Source organism: Mytilus galloprovincialis, chromosome 13 (assembly GCF_965363235.1).
Source record: "Mytilus galloprovincialis chromosome 13, xbMytGall1.hap1.1, whole genome shotgun sequence".
Taxonomy (NCBI): Eukaryota; Metazoa; Mollusca; class Bivalvia; order Mytilida; family Mytilidae; genus Mytilus; species Mytilus galloprovincialis.
This window is the reverse complement of record NC_134850.1, coordinates 53,202,294-53,221,386: the sequence shown is the minus strand read 5'-3', so window position 1 is coordinate 53,221,386 and position 19,093 is coordinate 53,202,294. Positions and strand designations below refer to the sequence as shown.

Below are 19,093 nucleotides of genomic sequence, written 5' to 3'. Positions count from 1 at the left end.
CGATTTCAAAAGGAATTTAGAATAAAATTATAAGAAATGACTGTCTTTTAAAAAAAAAAAATGGTGCCCACTTAAAAAAAAAAAAGTTTGCCAGACTATTCAGTGTGCACCACTTTTTTTATGTTATTTCTTTTTTTTTCACAGTCATTCCTTAATTATGAGACAGATTGACAGTTATGTTGAAATCTATGTTTTATATTTTACTAAATGTTTGACATCTCTATATTGAAAAAATGTCACAGTAGTTGTTGTTATTTTTTTATCCGCAGGAAAATATTTCCCTGGGATATATTTTCCTTTGCCGTGAAATTCTATCTGGAAAGTTAACTTATGGAATAGTTATTAGAAAAAACTTATCCTTTAAAAATACTATGAAATAATAATAGTGTATTTGAAATAAAGCAAAATTGTTAAAAAAATGTATTATAATGAGAAATAATTTCACAAATTATCCTTGAAAAAATTTCCTGAAATATTCAAGTCAATATCTTCCTTTTAAAAAGAAAATTATTATGAAACATAGGGAAGAAAACCAGAAGTAATTCCAAAGATCGTAATTGTGAAAATAATATCATGATTAAATACGCCACAAGTTACCGTTCCTGACGTTATCGAATAACGTTCACACATACAAGCCAATGCAGCAGGTTTTGCAATCACAAAGTGATTAAATAATAATTAAAAAAAATAATTTTGGTTACCATGTGACATTTTTAACGGTAACTTTTTCTAAATGCAAAGTGCAGAGAGTTTTGATGCAATATATAACGGTTAACTTATTTGCTTTTTTGTTTTCCAGCAATTCTACTACTCATTGTTAATCTTTAAAAATGTATTACTTTACATTTAAATATTCTGTTTCTTTAATATTTAAGCATCTACACGATTTATCTATATATATTCGTATGCATAACAGACTGAGTTTTATCACTTTATTTTATTCTTGGTTTATTTTTGCAATAAATACTTATTCATGATGCACGCCGTATCCCAATCAAAATATTGTTTTGAAAATAGAAATATGATTTATAGAAACTTAGTATGATGTGTAAAAAACACAGGCAATTGTACATCTATTTTAAAATTCGTGTTAAAATGGTCATTTAAAACACCGCTCAGGCAAAATGGATAAAGTAAATTTATTTGGATGAGAAATTGGATAGAATTAGGTGAAAAAGCACAATACAAGCAGACTTTAAAACTCATACAGAAAATAGTTTGTTAGTATGGAATGTAAAGAAATGGTTTAACTTGGTAATTTTGCCAAATAACTTTCTCTGTGTTCCAGTGTAAACAGTCTCTGAAATTCATTGGTTTGTACAGAGTAAATCTGATATAGTTTTGGAAACATTTTTTTTTTCACGTGAACTTTACAAAAATATGAAGGTAATTTTCATGATTTTAATTAAATTTTAAAATAAAGATATATTATTTGAATAATCTTATTTTAAAAATTTACGTGAATTTAACGTGTACCAAATTCCGGTGATTTATTCATGAATTATTATCATAAGATTCACGTGGAACCAACCAGTTCAAGCAAGTTTCAAGTATATGCTTATTTGGTGTCAAAATCAGACGAGATTAATGTTAATTCATGTGAGTGAAATTTTCATGTGCAGGACGAAATAAATTATATCAGTAGAATTTTATATTGCATTACTAGAAAATTTACGACATGGGAAATGAAAATAAAATAAACACCAGATCCCGACACATATTTTGTTTTCCACATCTCTCAGTAGGAATAACGATATATTCTGTGTTCAATAACGTCACACGTTTTTGGTCAAATTTTAAGGGTATCAATCAACTTTGAAGCCATTTATCTAAAAAACAAGGATGGTGACATATGATTATCGATACGTGTATGGATTCAGCTTGCAATCCTGGATAGTATGTTAGTTTTTTGTTGTTCTCAGTATATAAGAACATAGTCATCCATTGGAAAATCTATAAAGGTAAGCCGATAAATAGACATTTCCCCTATATATTATTAAGTAAATTTGTCACCAAAATTTACGCTTTCCTATCAAAATACCAAGAAAACAAAAATGGTACATATTCCGATGTAACTCGATTCAAAGAACACGTGTGCCAAAAAGTTTGGAAATCGGGAGATATTCCATTCAGTATCGGGTTACCTTAAAAGACAATAACCCAGAATAAAATTTGAAAATATTTCATTTCATTTGTGTGTGTTTTACCAATAAATGTACTAAGTTTTTAGCAATCAAAACTGACAGCAATAATCAAAAGAGAGAAGCAGGGTTAGTGACACCATATACAAAAATTATAATAATTAATGAGTCACTTCAGTTGATATTTTTTGTAAGTATATCTTCAAATTTCTGTTGTTTTGAAAAGGTATCTGTGGATTTATTGATGGACATAGAATGTCTACCAATGACAGTGGTGCTGTGTTGTGCCAAAAGTGTGGAATGTCCAGCAGACACAATGAGTTTATGATGGTAAGTAAAGCATATCTTGTTTTTATTGAAAGTTTAGGATTAATGCAAAAAAACATATTTGCCTGGTCTGAGATATATAATCCTTGTGTAAAAAGTATTTATGCCATGGTGTTGTCAGTTTGTTTTTCAACTTTTGAGTTTGAAAGTATCTTTGGTTTCTTTTGCCTCTCTTTTTGTTGAGCCTAAGACTTTTGTGGCAAAAGCGAGACTTAGCGATCCTACATTCCGCCAATGCAGGCTGCGGTGGCATCCATAATCTGTGGTTAAATTTTTTGAAATTTAAATAACTTTCTTAAAATATCCTGGACTTCTACCAAACTTTGACAGAAGCTAGTTTATGATCATAAGATAGTATCCAGAAGTAAATTTTGTAAAATAAAAATCCTGTTTATCCGTATTTAACTTAAAAATGGATTTAGTTTTTTTCTGACAGTTAACAATACATTCACTTTGTGGTTAAGGTTTTAAATTTTTAAATAACTTTCTTAAACTATATTGGATTTGCACCAAACTTGGACAGAAGCTTGTATCTTATCAAAATCTAGAATCTAGAAAGAATTTTTCTGTTTTTCTGTATATTACTTATACATGGACTTAGTTTTTCATCCAGATAACATTACATACAGTCTCTAGTTAAAGTTGTTAAAACATTTATTAGATTTATAAACCATCCTGGATTTTTACCAAACTTGGATACAAACATCTTACTATCAAAAGATAGTATATGGAGGTAACTTTTTAATAATATTTACCCCATTTTTGTTGAGCCTGCGATTAACCACAAAAGAAGGCAAGGCACTTAGGTTCTGCAGAACCCTTATGATTTTTTTTTATCCAAGATATTTGGGATTCAGTATACCATAACATAGACTTTGTCATTTCTGTTTATATTTTTGGGAGACAGCCAGCAACACACTTCTTCCATGAAAGTCTTGCCGATTTTATTTGACATGTGACGAAAGTTTGTCTATTTATAGGAGTATCTGTGAGCCTTTGATTGTGCATAAAGTGGCAATCAAAATTTGTGTTTTATAATTTGTTAATTGTAACAAAATAAGGGGCAGGTGTAATTAAACTATTTTTGACAAACAATGAGTTTTTCCATGTACACAACTACATTTTTCTAATAATAATATTCCACATACATAAATAAATTTTTCTAATATTCCATGTACACAACTAAATTTTTTCTAATATTCCATGTACACAACTAGATATTTCTAATATTCCATGTACACAACTAAATATTTCTAATATTCCATGTACACAACTAAATATTTCTAATATTCCATGTACACAACTAAATATTTCTAATATTCCATGTACACAACTAAATATTTTTAATATTCCACAGGAAATGAAGAAAAAGATGTTAATATCTGACTCAGTTCACCAAGTAGACACACCTGAAAAGGAAAAAATAACAGGAGAAAGTGTTATCGATTCTGACATTGTATTTAAGGGTGTTGAATCCGGACAAAAATATCCTTTCATTGTTGTTCAACCAAATCTTCATCCAATTTATCAACCAGACATCAGTTTTACTCCATTGGACTTAGATAAAGTAGAAGATGTTGTAATTGAACTCAGGTTTGTTGTATAGTCTAGATTCCTATTATATGAGACCCATTTCAAAGGTGGCTATACTTCTGTTTTGAGAGCAGATATAGTCATTGGACTTTAATACACATGTTGGAATTTCACGGTTCACAGAACATAGAATTAAATAGTGGCAGAGGGCATCATGTCCTATAGATAAATATTCTTGTTTAAGTTTAATATTGTCAAATAAACCAATATATGAGGGTCTTGATGGGGTTCCTTCATTTCTTATTCTATAACTTCGTATATAATAATCTATTCCTAATATTCCAGTACCCCACTATTCTCTTTTTATATCCCCACTTTATACCTCTGTCTGTCTGTCTGTCCATCTGTCCCATGAAAAATTTTGGTTGCATCTTTTGTCCGGAACTACTTTATAAGAATACATGTATCTGAAAGTTAGTTTCAGGGTTTATATATTAGTCAGATAATACCTCGTGATGTGTTTTCAGATTCATCACTCAACAACTTCCTGTTGACCGAACACTTGCATCATTTTACACATGACAATGATGACATCCAAGTATATTTGGTAGAGGTATCATCTGTGAGAAGTAGTTCACAGTTTCACTTTTATTTTGCCTTTTTTGTCTACTCTTTATAATTTTGAACTTTATTCTGTACTTTTTGCTCATTATTCACTATTCTGTAAAAATACACATTTATATATGGTTTTGACTTGTTTCAGAACAACTGTCCAGAAAGGTACAGTGCTGTCATACTCCTTCAAAACAGGCCAAGTTAAAAATCCTCAAGACTCAAAAGTACAACAAGTCTACAAGAAAGACCCACTTGGAAAAACTGTTAACTTTGCAATGTCACCTTGGCCAACCACAGAAAAAGGCGATATGTTTTCTAAACTGAAGTTGACAATAAATGGCGAAGCTCAGATTGAATTGAAGCTGCCGACAAAGTTATATGTACCAGTATTAGTTTACCATGGTGTTAAGTCAGCTGACATGAAGTCTGTTATCATGGTTCATGGACATACGGTGAGGTTTATAAAATCTACATAGTCCTTCAACTCAATTTAGAAGATGCATGTATTGTAAACCAACTAAATTTTGCGACTTTTACGAGTAGAAAAATAATGCGAATTTAAATAGTCACATTTATGTATAACTCGGATCTTTTCTTATTTAAGTAAATCAAGTAAATTAGATAATGGCAAAGTAAATCGCTGCGATGTAGACTAGATAGGGCTAAACGCGAAATAAAGTATCCACGAAAATTAGTTGGTTTACATACCGTTACTCATGTATGTAGTGGTAGATTCCTCTGTAATTAGGGCACACCTGGAGAGCTGCAAGGGTCCAGTTTAAATCATGTACACCTCCTATCAGGATTAATGGAGATGTGTCACTAATGTTTTTACAACAATATTTTTAAGGAAAATCCCTACCCCAACACAAAAATGTGTAGAAAAAAATAATTAATTTGTTTGTTTATCGTTAATCATGATCGACTTCGTCTTATATTCATAATTTGTATAGATCATTAAAAATTGAATACTTATTGTGTTCATTATTAATTGGGTTTGTATTAAGTTTTTTCTATGATTGTCGGTAAATTGTTTTCTAAGTGTTTTTTTTTCTTTCAAAATTTACATTATGAGCTTGCATTGAGTTTTTTTTTTTTTATTTTTATGATTGTCGGTTTATTTATGGTTTCTCCTTTTCACGGTTTGTGTATTTAGGACTTACATTTAATGATCATTTAATAGAAAATGGCAATATAAGTCTCACTTTTGACCTCGAATAGAAAGAGATTAAACCATATTTTAAGTGTAAGGAACTGATAAATATACGATAAAAACTCACAGCAGCAGGTATTGCTGCCTTTTCATGTAACAATTTTTGTAAGAAGAAACATTTTACTATGTTATACTTCTGTCAGCTTGGTAAGTTGACTTCAAAGCATACACCAGTTTTAATGCCACGTTGATATCTAAATGTTTCGAAATGTACACGTTTCCCTTCTTTCTTTCTTTTTAACTTTTGGACTAGTTAAAATCTCCTTTTAGTTTTGAAACGGACATGCACATGTGTAAATAGTTTTACAACTATTTGACTTGATTTGTAAGTCAAAACCTTTTTGTTTTACTTTATACAAACTGCACGAAAATGCGCCTACCTTTGTTGTTGATCAGGCTGATTTAATTGATGGTTGCCTAACGTCCAGTGGAAACTATTTCATGGCATATTTTTAATATATTGATGTGCGAGTGTATGACATTTCTTTTCTGTACAGTATATGCAATATAATATTGAACTCTCCACAAGAAACCAAATGATACAGACATTAACAACTGTAGGTAACCATAAGGCTCTTATCAATGAGTAAAATTCATACAGTTTTTTTTTTTACTGCACTGCGAACTATACAAGGTCTATTTACATGTATGAAAAAGGTTTAACAATTCAAACAAGAAAACTAACCGCCCGATTTATGTACAAAAAAATCCAAATATGATATACAGCAACAAACCACAAGTGAATTATAGGCTTCTTACTTTGGAAAAAGACAAAGATAATAAAGGCATGATAATATATTTCACCATTATCACAAGCCGTACAATTTTATGTTTTTGTTTGTTTTTTGTTTGTTATGTTTCCCCCCCCCCCCCCACAGTAAGCATCTATAAATCATATAAACCAATTAATTTGGTGTGGCTTTTGGATAAACCAAATTACATCATTCTGTAAAAAAACACTGTCATACATCCCATTATTCTGAAATGAAAAGGACCAGTCAGACTGAGAATCAGAACAAGTATTTATGTATACAATATATCTAGACTATCACTACACATCATTCCATCCTTTTTCAATAATTAAACCAAGATATAAGAGAACAAAACTCATTCCAGGTATAAATAATATTTTTATTATCAAACATTCACTTATAATGTTACTGTCAATGATAACTGAGAGCTTCGTGCTAATTTCCCTGCAACTGATCTGGTACAGTTCAACTGTATGCAAATTTCGGTATCTGTACAACTAAGGATATATGTACATGTATCATTGATGCTAACTTGTAATAAATTGCATAAAGTCTGAAAGGGAGAATGGGAGAAAGGCATGGTTCTTCATGTTCATTGTGTGTCTCATTCACTACAATATATCTCAATTACAAATGTATTGTGTAATAAATTGCTCTGTGTCTTCCAGTGGTGCAAGAAAAAAATCAGCATGGCAATCAAATTCAAGCGTACATATTTTTTCATTCTCAAATGGCTGTTCTTTTGCTGCATAAGTGTGGTCTGAGTGTTCATCTAACAAGAGTTCTCCTTTGACTTCTTCTGATGTAATAGAAATTTCCTCAGAACGTACAAACTCGACCAGAGATGTGTCATAATTGGATGATCCTTTTCATCTTCAGTGTGGATTGAAACTTCAACAGATATCTCCTCCATAATGGTATCAACAGCTGTCCATGGTCGAGGATTACTTTTCTTTTTAACTCCTTTTGTTAACTTACTACATCTTTTCCTCTTTTGGCATTCTAAATTAAAAAAAAAAATTTTAGAGTTGAAAAGAAATTTGAATTTGTAGAGCCTATTATACAACATCTATTTGTCTTACTTTTAAACTTTACTTCCTACATGTATGTCATACAACATTCTGCAGGTTTTTATTATGCTAAATCCTATTTTAAATTTCATTTTGTCATGTATGGACCTTTCAAGCTTGCTATTAGGAACAAATATTTGATATATTTGTCAATTGTTAAACATCGTACAGTGAACATACAATGTAAGTTGCTGACATCAACTTTACTTAGTCTCTGCTTCTATCTCATGAGGGTCTGGAAGCAGGGGCGGATCAACCCAGGATAAAGGGGTGTTCCAACCACATGTCCCCATTCAAATTCATTGATCATCCAAAAAAAGGGGCTGGATCCGCCAATGGGAAGGTGTTTACAAAAGGTAAACAGACAGAAAGTCACAGGACATAGAGTCACAAATTTGGTAGGACAAAAAGTCACAAATAATCTGTTGACAATTGTTTGTTTATATAAGAGAAATATCTTTAAATATTTACTTTTTAATACATATATTCATATTAAAGTTTAATAAATGTGTCATTATATTTGAAAAATGAAGATTTATTTAATTTTAATCATGCAAAAGAAAGATTTCTTGGCACCATGAAGCCATTTAAGTGCCAACCAGTTTGACATTTTGTTTTTTCAACAATTATTTGATCATTTTTTAATTGTTTTTGATAATTTTTTAATTGTTTTTGATAATTTTTGTTTACAAAGTTGGTTTATATACAATTGTTCAAGAATAGAAATAAGCGTTTTTTTGTTCAAAGAAATAATCAGAAAAAATGAATTGTGACTTTCTGACACTGTCCTACATTCATACAATAGGAGTATTGGAATAACTGCATAAATTGAAATCAGAAAAGTAAAGACAAGAGGAAACATTTTATCAAAATATCAAGATTGGAGAATGATGGGGTGCTAAAATAAATAAAGAATAGAGAATAATGGGCAAAATTTATAAAGAAAAGAAGAATATATTGGGAATGTGTACATGTCCATGGTATACACATATATGCCCCGCTGATCTTATTTTAACAAGATAACATTTGGAATTTATACAGGCTCATTAAATTGCATATTTATTCGATAATTTCTAAGTTTTATGAAAAAAAAGGTAATTCTCGCATAGCTGGATTTGGGTATCAATGTGAAAAAAATAAATCACCTTTGATGGTATTTTATGAAAACACTATTTGATCAAAATATACGAAAATAGTATCATTTTAACGAGATAACAATCGGGAGTAGAATAACACTTTAAAATTGTATATAAAATCGTAAATTTTAAAGTTTTATGGAAAAAAAATGGTGGGCCACACCGGTTCTACAACAATAAAGAGGGGAAGCTGAATGGACCGAATTTAAATTGGTCTGCATTTGATTATTATCATCATCTCAGTACATTATAGTATAAACAAATTGGTAGAACTAGTTAAATTTATCTTTTGAATATACTTACATGCTTTAGCTGTGAAAGCAATCGACATAAACGAGAAAACAAATCTGTAAGCGTATCGTCTCTTTTAACAACAATGGCGGAATTTTCTCATCTCGATCCTCCTTCATCCCAGGTCACATCATAATCACAAGCACTTCCGGTGGCCAAGTGATTTCATTGGCCATTATATAGACTCTACTAGAGTTGCTAATCTCTTGTATTATATGTCTCTGCTGGAATCAAGAAATTCATTACACACTGACAATTTAAATTATGCAAATAATCAAAATGTAAATGTAATTAATAATAGGCAAAATGTAAATAAAAATTATGATATGGGAAAGAGACAATTTAAACAATAAAGTATAAGGTGGAATCAGAAAATTGTTATTATTAGAAAGAATATAAAGAAAATTTAAAAGCAAGGAAACATGTTACCATACCAACAAAGGCAGATGTTTATAGATGACAGTCACAAAACTTATAGAATTGGCTTCATGAGTTGTCACAGTCAGAATATCATGAAAATCTTATTATATAACAAAACATGGCGGTTATTTTGGATTTATGTTCTTATTGTACTCTTTTGTAGCAAACAAATGGCCAAAGTACAGAAGTAAAACCTGGGATGAGATTAGAAGCTTTGGATAGAAAGACACCAAACTTTTGGTGTGTTGCTACTGTTCGTGAGTAAAATTTAAACAACCTTAGAAGCTTTGGATAGGAAGATGCCAAACTATTGGTGTGTTCGCTACTGTTTGTGAGTAAAATATAAACAACCAGCTATGAATAGAAAGATACCAAATTTAAATTTCATATTTATTTCTACTGTTTGTGGTTTGTGGACAAACCAGAGCATACATACACTTGTAAATGGATTTGAAGATTCAATATTATATAATATACCAAGGTGACCCATACCGTATTCGGCCGTGTATAGTCTGCATTTGTGTATAGTCCGCACCCTTCTTCATCCCCAAATATTGAGGAAAGAGTCTAGTTTGCTTGTATAGTCCGTGGCAAGTTTTGACAAGATCTGGTCCGCGAACAATGACGGAAAATACTAATTTGCGTTTTTTTTTGCTGAGATCAGCAATATAGTAAGTATTGTTGTTGAAAAGATCAATAGTCAGTTAAAACTTATGATAATTTTTAAATGGGATAATTAAAGATATGATTTTAATGTTTGTTAAAGACCGGCAACACGGTACTCATTGTTGTTAACAGATCGATGTAAATTTATGATCAGTTTGTGAAAGTGGACTTAAAAGATACGTATTTAATCTATTTTAAAAGTCTTCAAAAGATTCTGTTTAATTGCTTAATTAAATCGTCTTTCAGACTATCATTCTTTACTAATTAATTTAAAGTCCCAAACAATGAAAGTAAGAACTGTATTCATGTAATAAATGTGAATTAATTCAATCATGTACATTTAACTATTGGCTTATCAGTGAAAGTGGTAGCTTGCCCAAGCCAATAAACTGTTTAAAATTCTGAAAATAAATATTGCATTTGAAAATTAAATTTATGTGTGGTTTAATCATTTTATACCACTAAGCTGAGTAAAAAACCCAACAATTACAAAAAAGGAATATCCAAACCCAGCATATATATAGTATAATATGGTAGTTTATCAAATCATTGTTTTTAACATTGCTGCACATGAGACCAGACATAATTCTGTTAAATAAACATATTCTTAAATTAAGCTGAATAAAACTAAATAAAACTGGTAAAAAATAAAATTGATATAAATGTATCTGATTTTGTATTTCTAGAGACAATCAACCCAGACGACTCATTCGTGATACATTTTGATGGTTGGACTAGCGGCTATGATTATGTATGTACTCCTGACTCTACGGACATACATCCTCTAGGTTGGCTGTATGCTACTACTCACAAGCTTGGTACACCGTCTGGCAAGACTATTCGTTTGCAAGAACCTAAGCGTAATTATTTAAATTTATATAATAATTTAACTGTTGAAAAACATTACATGTCTCATGTGACCTTGTATGATCAATGAATATGACATTTGTATTGTATCCTTATTATGCTAAATGAGAAATTACATAATAGTGGTATTTTAAATCAGTGTCTTAGTATATTATAGTCATGGTAAATTTCCTCAAATGTATTGGAAATTAAAAAAAAATAAGAAAAATCAATTATGCAAATGCTTTTACTTGAAAAAAAACAATTTTAGGGGAAATTTCCAGCCCTTGGAAGAGGTTGCTTTCAGTTATATATATGAAATCAAAATGTACAGCACTTTTTATATTCAAAAATTGACATTTTTATAGCTGTAGTAGACTAAGCTTTGACCATGAAATATTTATGAACTGGATAAGATTAATGAAAAAGTTTTTTTCAAATATAAACAATTTTGATTTTAACTTATAATATTAAGCTGTTTTGATCCATTAAAAACTAAGACTTTTTTATATTTATTCTTAGAGTATGGTAAAGCATTTGATTGGCCGATATATTGTGAAGAAGTTGGCTGTTTACCAGTTCCATATGATTTTTTCAGTGATGTAAGTATAATATTATGTCGATACATTTCAAAATAAGCATAAAATATATTCCAATTAGCTCTCGCCACAATATAGCCTTTTTTGTCGTAATGCGGCGTAAAGCAACCAACAATCAATCAAAATAACCATTGATTTATGCTCAAGGAAATAAACTTGTTGAATGCTTCTTTAAAATTTCACAGAAAATTTGGAAATGCATAAAATAAAAATAAAAATAGATTGAAAATGAAACAAGATTTCCTATGGTGTATCCAACAATTTATTTACATCATCTTTATCTTAGCATATGTTTTTTTCACAAAAGTGAAAAATTTATATGCAGCTACAAATAAGATATTCTATAATTATTTCATGGTCTCATCAAATAAAAAGTTTTTGGTACTCACAATCTTTCAATTATAGGACGGTGTGATAAAACCAAAACATGGTACATTACTTCTGGATTCATATAAAAAAAAAGAGCTAAAAAATTATTCCATTGAATTGAAATTTTTATATATGAAGTTAACCCTGCATTTCATTGTAAACAAAATGCTTTGATCCATAATCTGAGCCATAAACATACATCTTGGCTCATTTAAAACACATTTTCTTTTAATTTGATGTTTCTACAAAATATTTTGGAAACGTATCAAGGTTATCTGGTTACTGAAGTTGGTAAATAAGGAAAAAGGAATGAACAGTGAAATGTCATGTGAAATTTGGTCTGTAGTACTGGACATGATAAAGCATTACTCATGCCAAGTATTACTTTTTTTCAAACAAAGATGAATTGTATTTTCTTAACAATTTTGCCCGTTTTTATGTTGGATCAAATATTGGTTTTATTGACCCTCATCCTGAAATAACACGCAACATGGAATATTGTTATGTAATTTGTAACATGAAAAAGTAAAGATAATATTATTATCATGATCTGTGAAACTTTAAAAAGAAATTGGGTAAAAGTCTTTTAGACAGCTACCTAAACAATACAGTAAATGAAAAAAGAGGAAATCAGCTTTCAGTCTGCAACAATAGACAAGCGAATAAAATGTAATGATTTGGCTCTTATGACCCTGATTCAACAAATGTACATAAATTTAGCAGAAGACACTTGCTATCTGTCAATCAGGACAAAATTATGTTTATGACCTGTCAGCAAATCAGAAGATGGGTTATATCTAAAATTAAATTATTTGTTTATAATCAACAGGAGCAGAAAGGTGAAACTACTTCTGACGAGACACAAAGAGTTTACGATCATCTAGGAATATCAATGGTTGGTTCTAGCAAGGATACATCTATTTGTTCGGTGGAAAATATACCTGGATATTGTAAGTAATAAATGGATTGATTTAGATCTGCGAATTTTCAAAACTAATAGGGAATTTCCACTATAAGAGATGTTAAAGATGTTGGCCTTTAGCTGTTTTCTGCTCTTTGATTGGTTTGTTGTCACTTTGACAATCCCCATTTCCATTCTGAATTTAAATGATGTGAATTATACAGAATCCTCTGGTTTTACCCATGTGATCCTCTTAAACTTAAATACGAACTAGTTCAGCAAAACGGGTGTCAATCTCACACTAAATTCAGAAACTAAATTTAAAAAAAATAAGACTAACAAAGGCTAGGGACTCCTGACTAATGACACAATGGCACAGGCAAAAATGTGTCTGGGTTAAACATGTTTTTTGTTAGATCTCAACCCTCCGCTATACCTCTAGCCAAGTTGGTATGTGCGGTATAAAAACATCCTGCATTTGAAATCTGTGTGTTTAAGACTTTATGTTATATTTATTGTATATTTCTTTTCAGTTATAGAAAATCAAATGATGCAGTTAAGAGACCAGTCAAGCGATGAACTGATTAGTTTCTATAGCAACCATCGCCAGTTTCTGTGTCTCTTACCCGAGAAATTTGATTTGAAGAACCTACGATTTCCTTCATTGACCTCAGTAATGGATATAGAAAAACAAAATGTCCATTTTATATGCCCCGGACATAGTAAGTTACAGCATTATTCATTTGCAATGTTATTGATGTTTCATTAATAGTTTCATCTCTTTTTGGCAGGTGTTCACTTACATTCTGATTCCATTTAAAATTTTCAAATGTTTTTGAAAAAAGGGAGGTTATTTCAAAGAATCTGCAAGTTTGAAAAACAAATGTACCTTGTTGTAAAAAATATCACTAACAGAACATAGGAGACAGCAACCTCAGTCTTGCAATTTGCACTTCTTTGGTCAACAATCACCAAAAAAAACACCATCCATTGGCATTGATTCACAAGAACCCTTACGTGAGGGTACCCAAATTGTACCTATTTTGACAGTTTTTTAACCTTAGTTTATTTATGCTTCAGACAAAAGTTTTCATTATGTGTTTATTTTGAAGATGTATCATTGTTTACTATATGGTTTTACTCATTTAATTTTGAATCCATATGGAATCATAGAAAAATTGGTTTGAACTGACCTCCAAACTATCAATGATTCCGTAATGAGGAGTACCCAAATTGCATCCCTGCTTAAATTTGCATTGTCAAAAGTCGAATAACAGAGCTTTTTTTTTTAATTTCTTCAAATATGTTGAACAATTTGATATAAGTCTGTGCTTACTCTTCATTTTTTAAGAAATAGATACTTGTAACATATTGAATTTGCTAATTTTAAAAAGATGACGTTTTGATGACGTCGCATGACAATGTTTTCCGTACATTTTGCTTTTTCAGTAAACACTTCATCTGTTGATAAATATTGTGAACGTTTTGTGTATATCTAAATATTTTTACCTATTTTGAAAGACGTGCATAGTATCAAATCATAAAAATACAAATTGTTTAGTCTCAAGGAAATGTTGTAAGATCTCGCTGCTATTTTTGCTAAATAGGTGCAATTTGGGTATTCGGTGCAATTTGGGTACCGTTACTTTAGAAATGTATGAATCAGCTGTGTCACATTTTCCCAGAATTGAATTTGACATCACACCATTTTTTTTTGGCAAATACCTGAACATGAGGCAACTAGTCAGCAATATTGTAATTCTCTTCAGTAAAGACACTCGGAATAATTATTATTTTTACTTTTTACAGAAATGGAGCTATTGCACATGGTTGATCATGCTGGACTGCCACTACATCACTATTTGATATCATCATCTGAAGTTGATATAAACAGCTTGTATGCTTATCTCGAGATGATCTATATGGGACTTATATTACAACCTGTAAGTTAATATTGTTATTATTATACCCTGCTTAAAAAAACTGGGGTTATATACCGATACTGTTTTACCTCTGTCTCTCCGTCCATTGGTCATCCATCCATCCAACAGTTGTCCATCCCATTACATTTTATATCTTTTGTCCCGTCCATCGGTCATCCATCCATCCAACAGTTGTCCATCCCATTACATTTTATATCTTTTGTCCCATCTTTCTCAGTACTACATTACATGGATTTCTTAAATTTGGTTTATATATATGGACAGTAAATTCAGAAATTATTGCGATATGTTTTTATTATTGCGAAAAATGCAACAGTCTTATAAACGCAATAATTCAAAACCGCATTTTGTAATTTTGTATATAAATTAAAATTTCTCAAAATTGCAAAAATTAAAATTGTTTTTTAATCTTAAGGTGGTACCCAACACCTTGACTAAAATTAATTTGGCTCGTTTAATTTCATAAAATTTTGAATAAAATATTTACTTTGACCCCTTGAAAAAAATATAAAAATTTCAAAAAACTTGAACCAATCACTTTCTAGGAAAAAATTGGTTGGATATATAGCAGTTTGACAAACACTAATTTTGATCAGTGAGAAGTTTAACATTTCCTTAACAATACAACATAATTAAAACCTTTAGCTGATTTTACAGAGTTATCTCCCTGTAGTGTTAGGTATCACCTTAAATGAAAAAATCACAAAAATAAATGCATGCAGCAATTTCTGAATTTACAGTACCTTGAAGTCAATGATTTGTTTATTTTTCAGAGTCTCTTACCGTCAGAACTGGTCAATATTTGTCCTGGTGTAGATATATCAACAGAAGACAAGGTATTTATACAAATATAGTAAAGTTATCATTAGTTTCTTTTTGACAGATAAAAGAAAATGCCTTCCTTGTTTCTTTTTGACAGATAAAAGAAAATGCCTTCCTTTTTAAAGAATCATGGCAAATGTGCATACTTAAGCTTCCCATCTCTATATTTTTAATTGTCTATCATGGAAATCTATAAAATTATGGAATTCCATGGATTATTGGAACCTGTTTTCCATGGAATTCCATGGAAAATAAAGAGAAAAAAAGGAAAAATAATATTTCGATCTAAAAACATAGAAAATGATTGAATAAGTGAAGCATATAATGTTTCCATCACGGATGGAATATATTCCGTGGAATTCCATGAAAAAGAACAAAATTTCCATAATTTTCCATCATTTATTTATGCTGCATGGAAAATCTAAGGATGAGTTGGTTTAGTTGTTTTTTCCTTCTATTTGTAAACCTTGTTCAGAAAAATCTGAATTCTTTGATTCTTACAAAGATAGGCACTGAAGAAAATTTTAATAATTACATAAGTTGTAATGAATAACTGTGATTTCCCAGTAAAAAACAATCCTGTAATTCCACATGTGAAATAAATTTTGGGTAATTGCATTATCATCGTTGAATATTGATATAGGTATGATTTGATATTGCAAAAATTTGTGAGAATGCTATATTAGCATTTCACCAGGAACAATATTCAACAATATCCTTATAAAATACTTATTATGTATTCTGACAAGTTATGAAATGGTATGCACACATTAACACTTGATCAATATGGTACCACTGTAATACATGGAATATGGTATGTACACATTAACACTTGATCAATATGGTACCACTGTAATACATGGTATATTGTTGGTGGTTATTACTTGATTTATTTCAAACAACTGGGCGGGGTTTAAGGTGGTACCTAACACTACAGGGAGATAACTCTGTAAAATCAGCTTAACATTTTAATTACGTTGTGTTGTTAAGGGAATATTAAGCTTTTCAATAATCAAAATTAGTGTTTGTCAAATTGCTATATAACCAGTGTAATATTTCTGACAAAATGGTTGGTTAAAATTTTTTGAAATTTTTACATTTTTGTTAAAGGTCAAAGTAAATACTTTGTCAAAATTTTATGAAAATTAAACGAGCCAAATTGATGATAGTGAAAGTGTTGGGTACCACCTTAAGAAGTTTGCTTATTTAAGACCAGTCCATCTATAGACAGTAGTTTTGGGATAAAGTCATCAATTATGTGTCCTGATATTCACCCAAGATCATACACTAAGTTCTTTTGTATATGTGTTTTGTGACACTGATAGATGATCATCACACACATCTTCAAATAGACTGTCCTTATGCAGATTAAAACATAAGCTCCACCCGATCAGTTGAAATATCATTGGTAATATGTTCTACAGAGAAATTATGTTGCTGTACAATAAATATATATATGTTACACTTCAGACAAATAAATCATTAAAAGTAAGTATATAGTGTTGGAGTTTGTGGGTTTGATTGATAAATAATTAATTTAACTGCATACCATACACATACAAAACATTAACTAACAAGCTCTCTATGATCTTCATGATTGTCTGCAGGCTTCACTGAGCTAGTACACATTTGTGTTTATGGGCCATTTTTTCCTTCCTGTATATGTCTGACCATTATAGTCACCTGCATATGTTTGTCCATCATATTGCCTCCAGTTATCAAAATAAGCTACCTGCTATGTTGATGAGAATAGTTCATTGTATGTCTTTCAAATATGCTTAAACTCTTTCAAATAATGCTATATATAGCTGTCAAGTTTTTCAACAGCATGTTATCAAATGAAGTAGGGATCCTTTACTATTCTTAAATAAAATGTGCGTGTTGGCCTTTTAAATAAATCTGGGTCTAAAAGTATTTTTATTATGCCCCACCTACGATAGTAGAGGGGCATTATGTTTTCTGGTCTGTGGCTCCGTTTGTTCGTCCGTTCGTCCGTCTGTGCGTCCGTTCAGGTTAAAGTTTTTGGTCAAGATAGTTTTTGATGACACTGAAGTCTAATCAACTTGAAACTTAGTACACTTGTTGCTTATGATATGATCTTTCTAATTTTAAAGCCAAATTAGACTTTTGACCCAAATTTCACGGTCCACTGAACATAGAAAATGAAAGTGGGAGTTTCAGGTTAAAGTTTTTGGTCAAGGTAGTTTTTGATGAAGCTGAAGTCCAATCAACTTGAAACTTAGTACACTTGTTGCTTATGATATGATCTTTCTAATTTTAAAGCCAAATTAGACTTTTGACCCCAATTTCACGGTCCACTGAACATAGAAAATGAAAGTGGGAGTTTCAGGTTAAAGTTTTTGGTCAAGGTAGTTTTTGATGAAATTGAAGTCCAATCAATTTTGAAACTTAGTACATATGTTCTCTATAGTATAATCTTTCTAATTTTAATGCCAAATTAGATTATTACCCAATTTCACAGTTCATGGAACATGGAAAAGGATAGTGCGAGTGGGGCATCCGTGTACTTTGGACACATTCTTGTTTCTGCATTTTGTTAGAAAAGTAGAAGCATGTTTCTTAATTCTTCCTGCACAATTACCTAAATACCTGGTGAGTCAATTTCCTATAAATAAAATATAATGTTATTTTTTGCCTGATAACACTATTTTCCCCTTAAGAGAAGACTGACTTTCTTAAGCCTCATATCAAGCCTTTATCCACTGATTTTTGTAGTTCGTACTTATGTTGTGTTGGTACACTTCAGATCCAGGTCAGGGAGGGGTGGATACCCACAAAATGTTAAACCCTGCCACACTCTTGATGTGTATATCCCAAGTCAAGAGCCTGTTATTCAGTGGTTGTTGTTGGTTGCTGTATATAATTTTTTTGGTCTATTGTTTTGTAAATTTATCAGTTTGTTTAAGTTTTCTTGTTCAAAATGTTTTACAAGTTTAGAATTACAACAAATTAAATGTCTCAATCTTGATTCCTAAAACAGTCTTTCCACCCTTTTATAAATAAAGTAAACTTACTTATTTTTGCCAGCAGTTTGGTTGGTACTTGGATGAAAAACTATTTTTGAGATTGAATTTAAATTGTTTCTAAAATGTTAAAGTTATATCTCCCTAATATGATAAAAATTATGAAAATATGTAAAAAGGGCGAGGCACAAATAAGTTTTGGGGAAATACGTTAACAATTTTCAAGTAATAAAAGAAAAAACAGCTGGGTTTGAGGCACATGTAGCAGATTTGTGTTTTACCAGTTAACCATTATAACACCAGTCTGAACACTGTGGATATTATATATCTTTGATTTGATGTATTTTTGCACTGAGCAATATGGTTTAATAAGTAAATTTTTATTTACTGGTGTGATATGTTCAAAAGTAGTTATACCGGTAAACATTATTAAAACTATACAAAGGGTCCCTGAAGGGATTTCTT

The 19,093-nt window shown here is 30.6% G+C and overlaps 1 protein-coding gene and 1 long non-coding RNA gene across 5 annotated transcripts in view; one reads left to right on the top strand and one right to left on the bottom strand.

Annotated features, from left to right (window-relative positions):
- Positions 1-19,093, top strand: part of LOC143056672 (uncharacterized) — a 96,825-nt gene that overhangs the window by 34,510 nt on the left and 43,222 nt on the right. For 3 of the 4 annotated variants that reach the window (XM_076229830.1, XM_076229827.1, XM_076229828.1), the window contains exons 19-29: positions 2,368-2,471; positions 3,826-4,061; positions 4,765-5,068; positions 9,662-9,755; positions 10,851-11,024; positions 11,533-11,612; positions 12,808-12,928; positions 13,413-13,601; positions 14,689-14,822; positions 15,596-15,658; positions 17,115-17,132. In XM_076229830.1, coding sequence (XP_076085945.1) covers positions 2,368-2,471; positions 3,826-4,061; positions 4,765-5,068; positions 9,662-9,755; positions 10,851-11,024; positions 11,533-11,612; positions 12,808-12,928; positions 13,413-13,601; positions 14,689-14,822; positions 15,596-15,658; positions 17,115-17,132 — 1,517 coding nt within the window. The remainder of the gene's footprint in view (positions 1-2,367; positions 2,472-3,825; positions 4,062-4,764; positions 5,069-9,661; positions 9,756-10,850; positions 11,025-11,532; positions 11,613-12,807; positions 12,929-13,412; positions 13,602-14,688; positions 14,823-15,595; positions 15,659-17,114; positions 17,133-19,093) is intronic. The other variant, XM_076229829.1, reaches the window with a different exon arrangement.
- Positions 6,940-9,239, bottom strand: LOC143056673 (uncharacterized). The gene is made up of 2 exons (XR_012972454.1): positions 9,091-9,239; positions 6,940-7,583 (listed from the first exon to the last, which is right to left on the bottom strand). It is a non-coding gene; the product is annotated as an uncharacterized LOC143056673 (long non-coding RNA).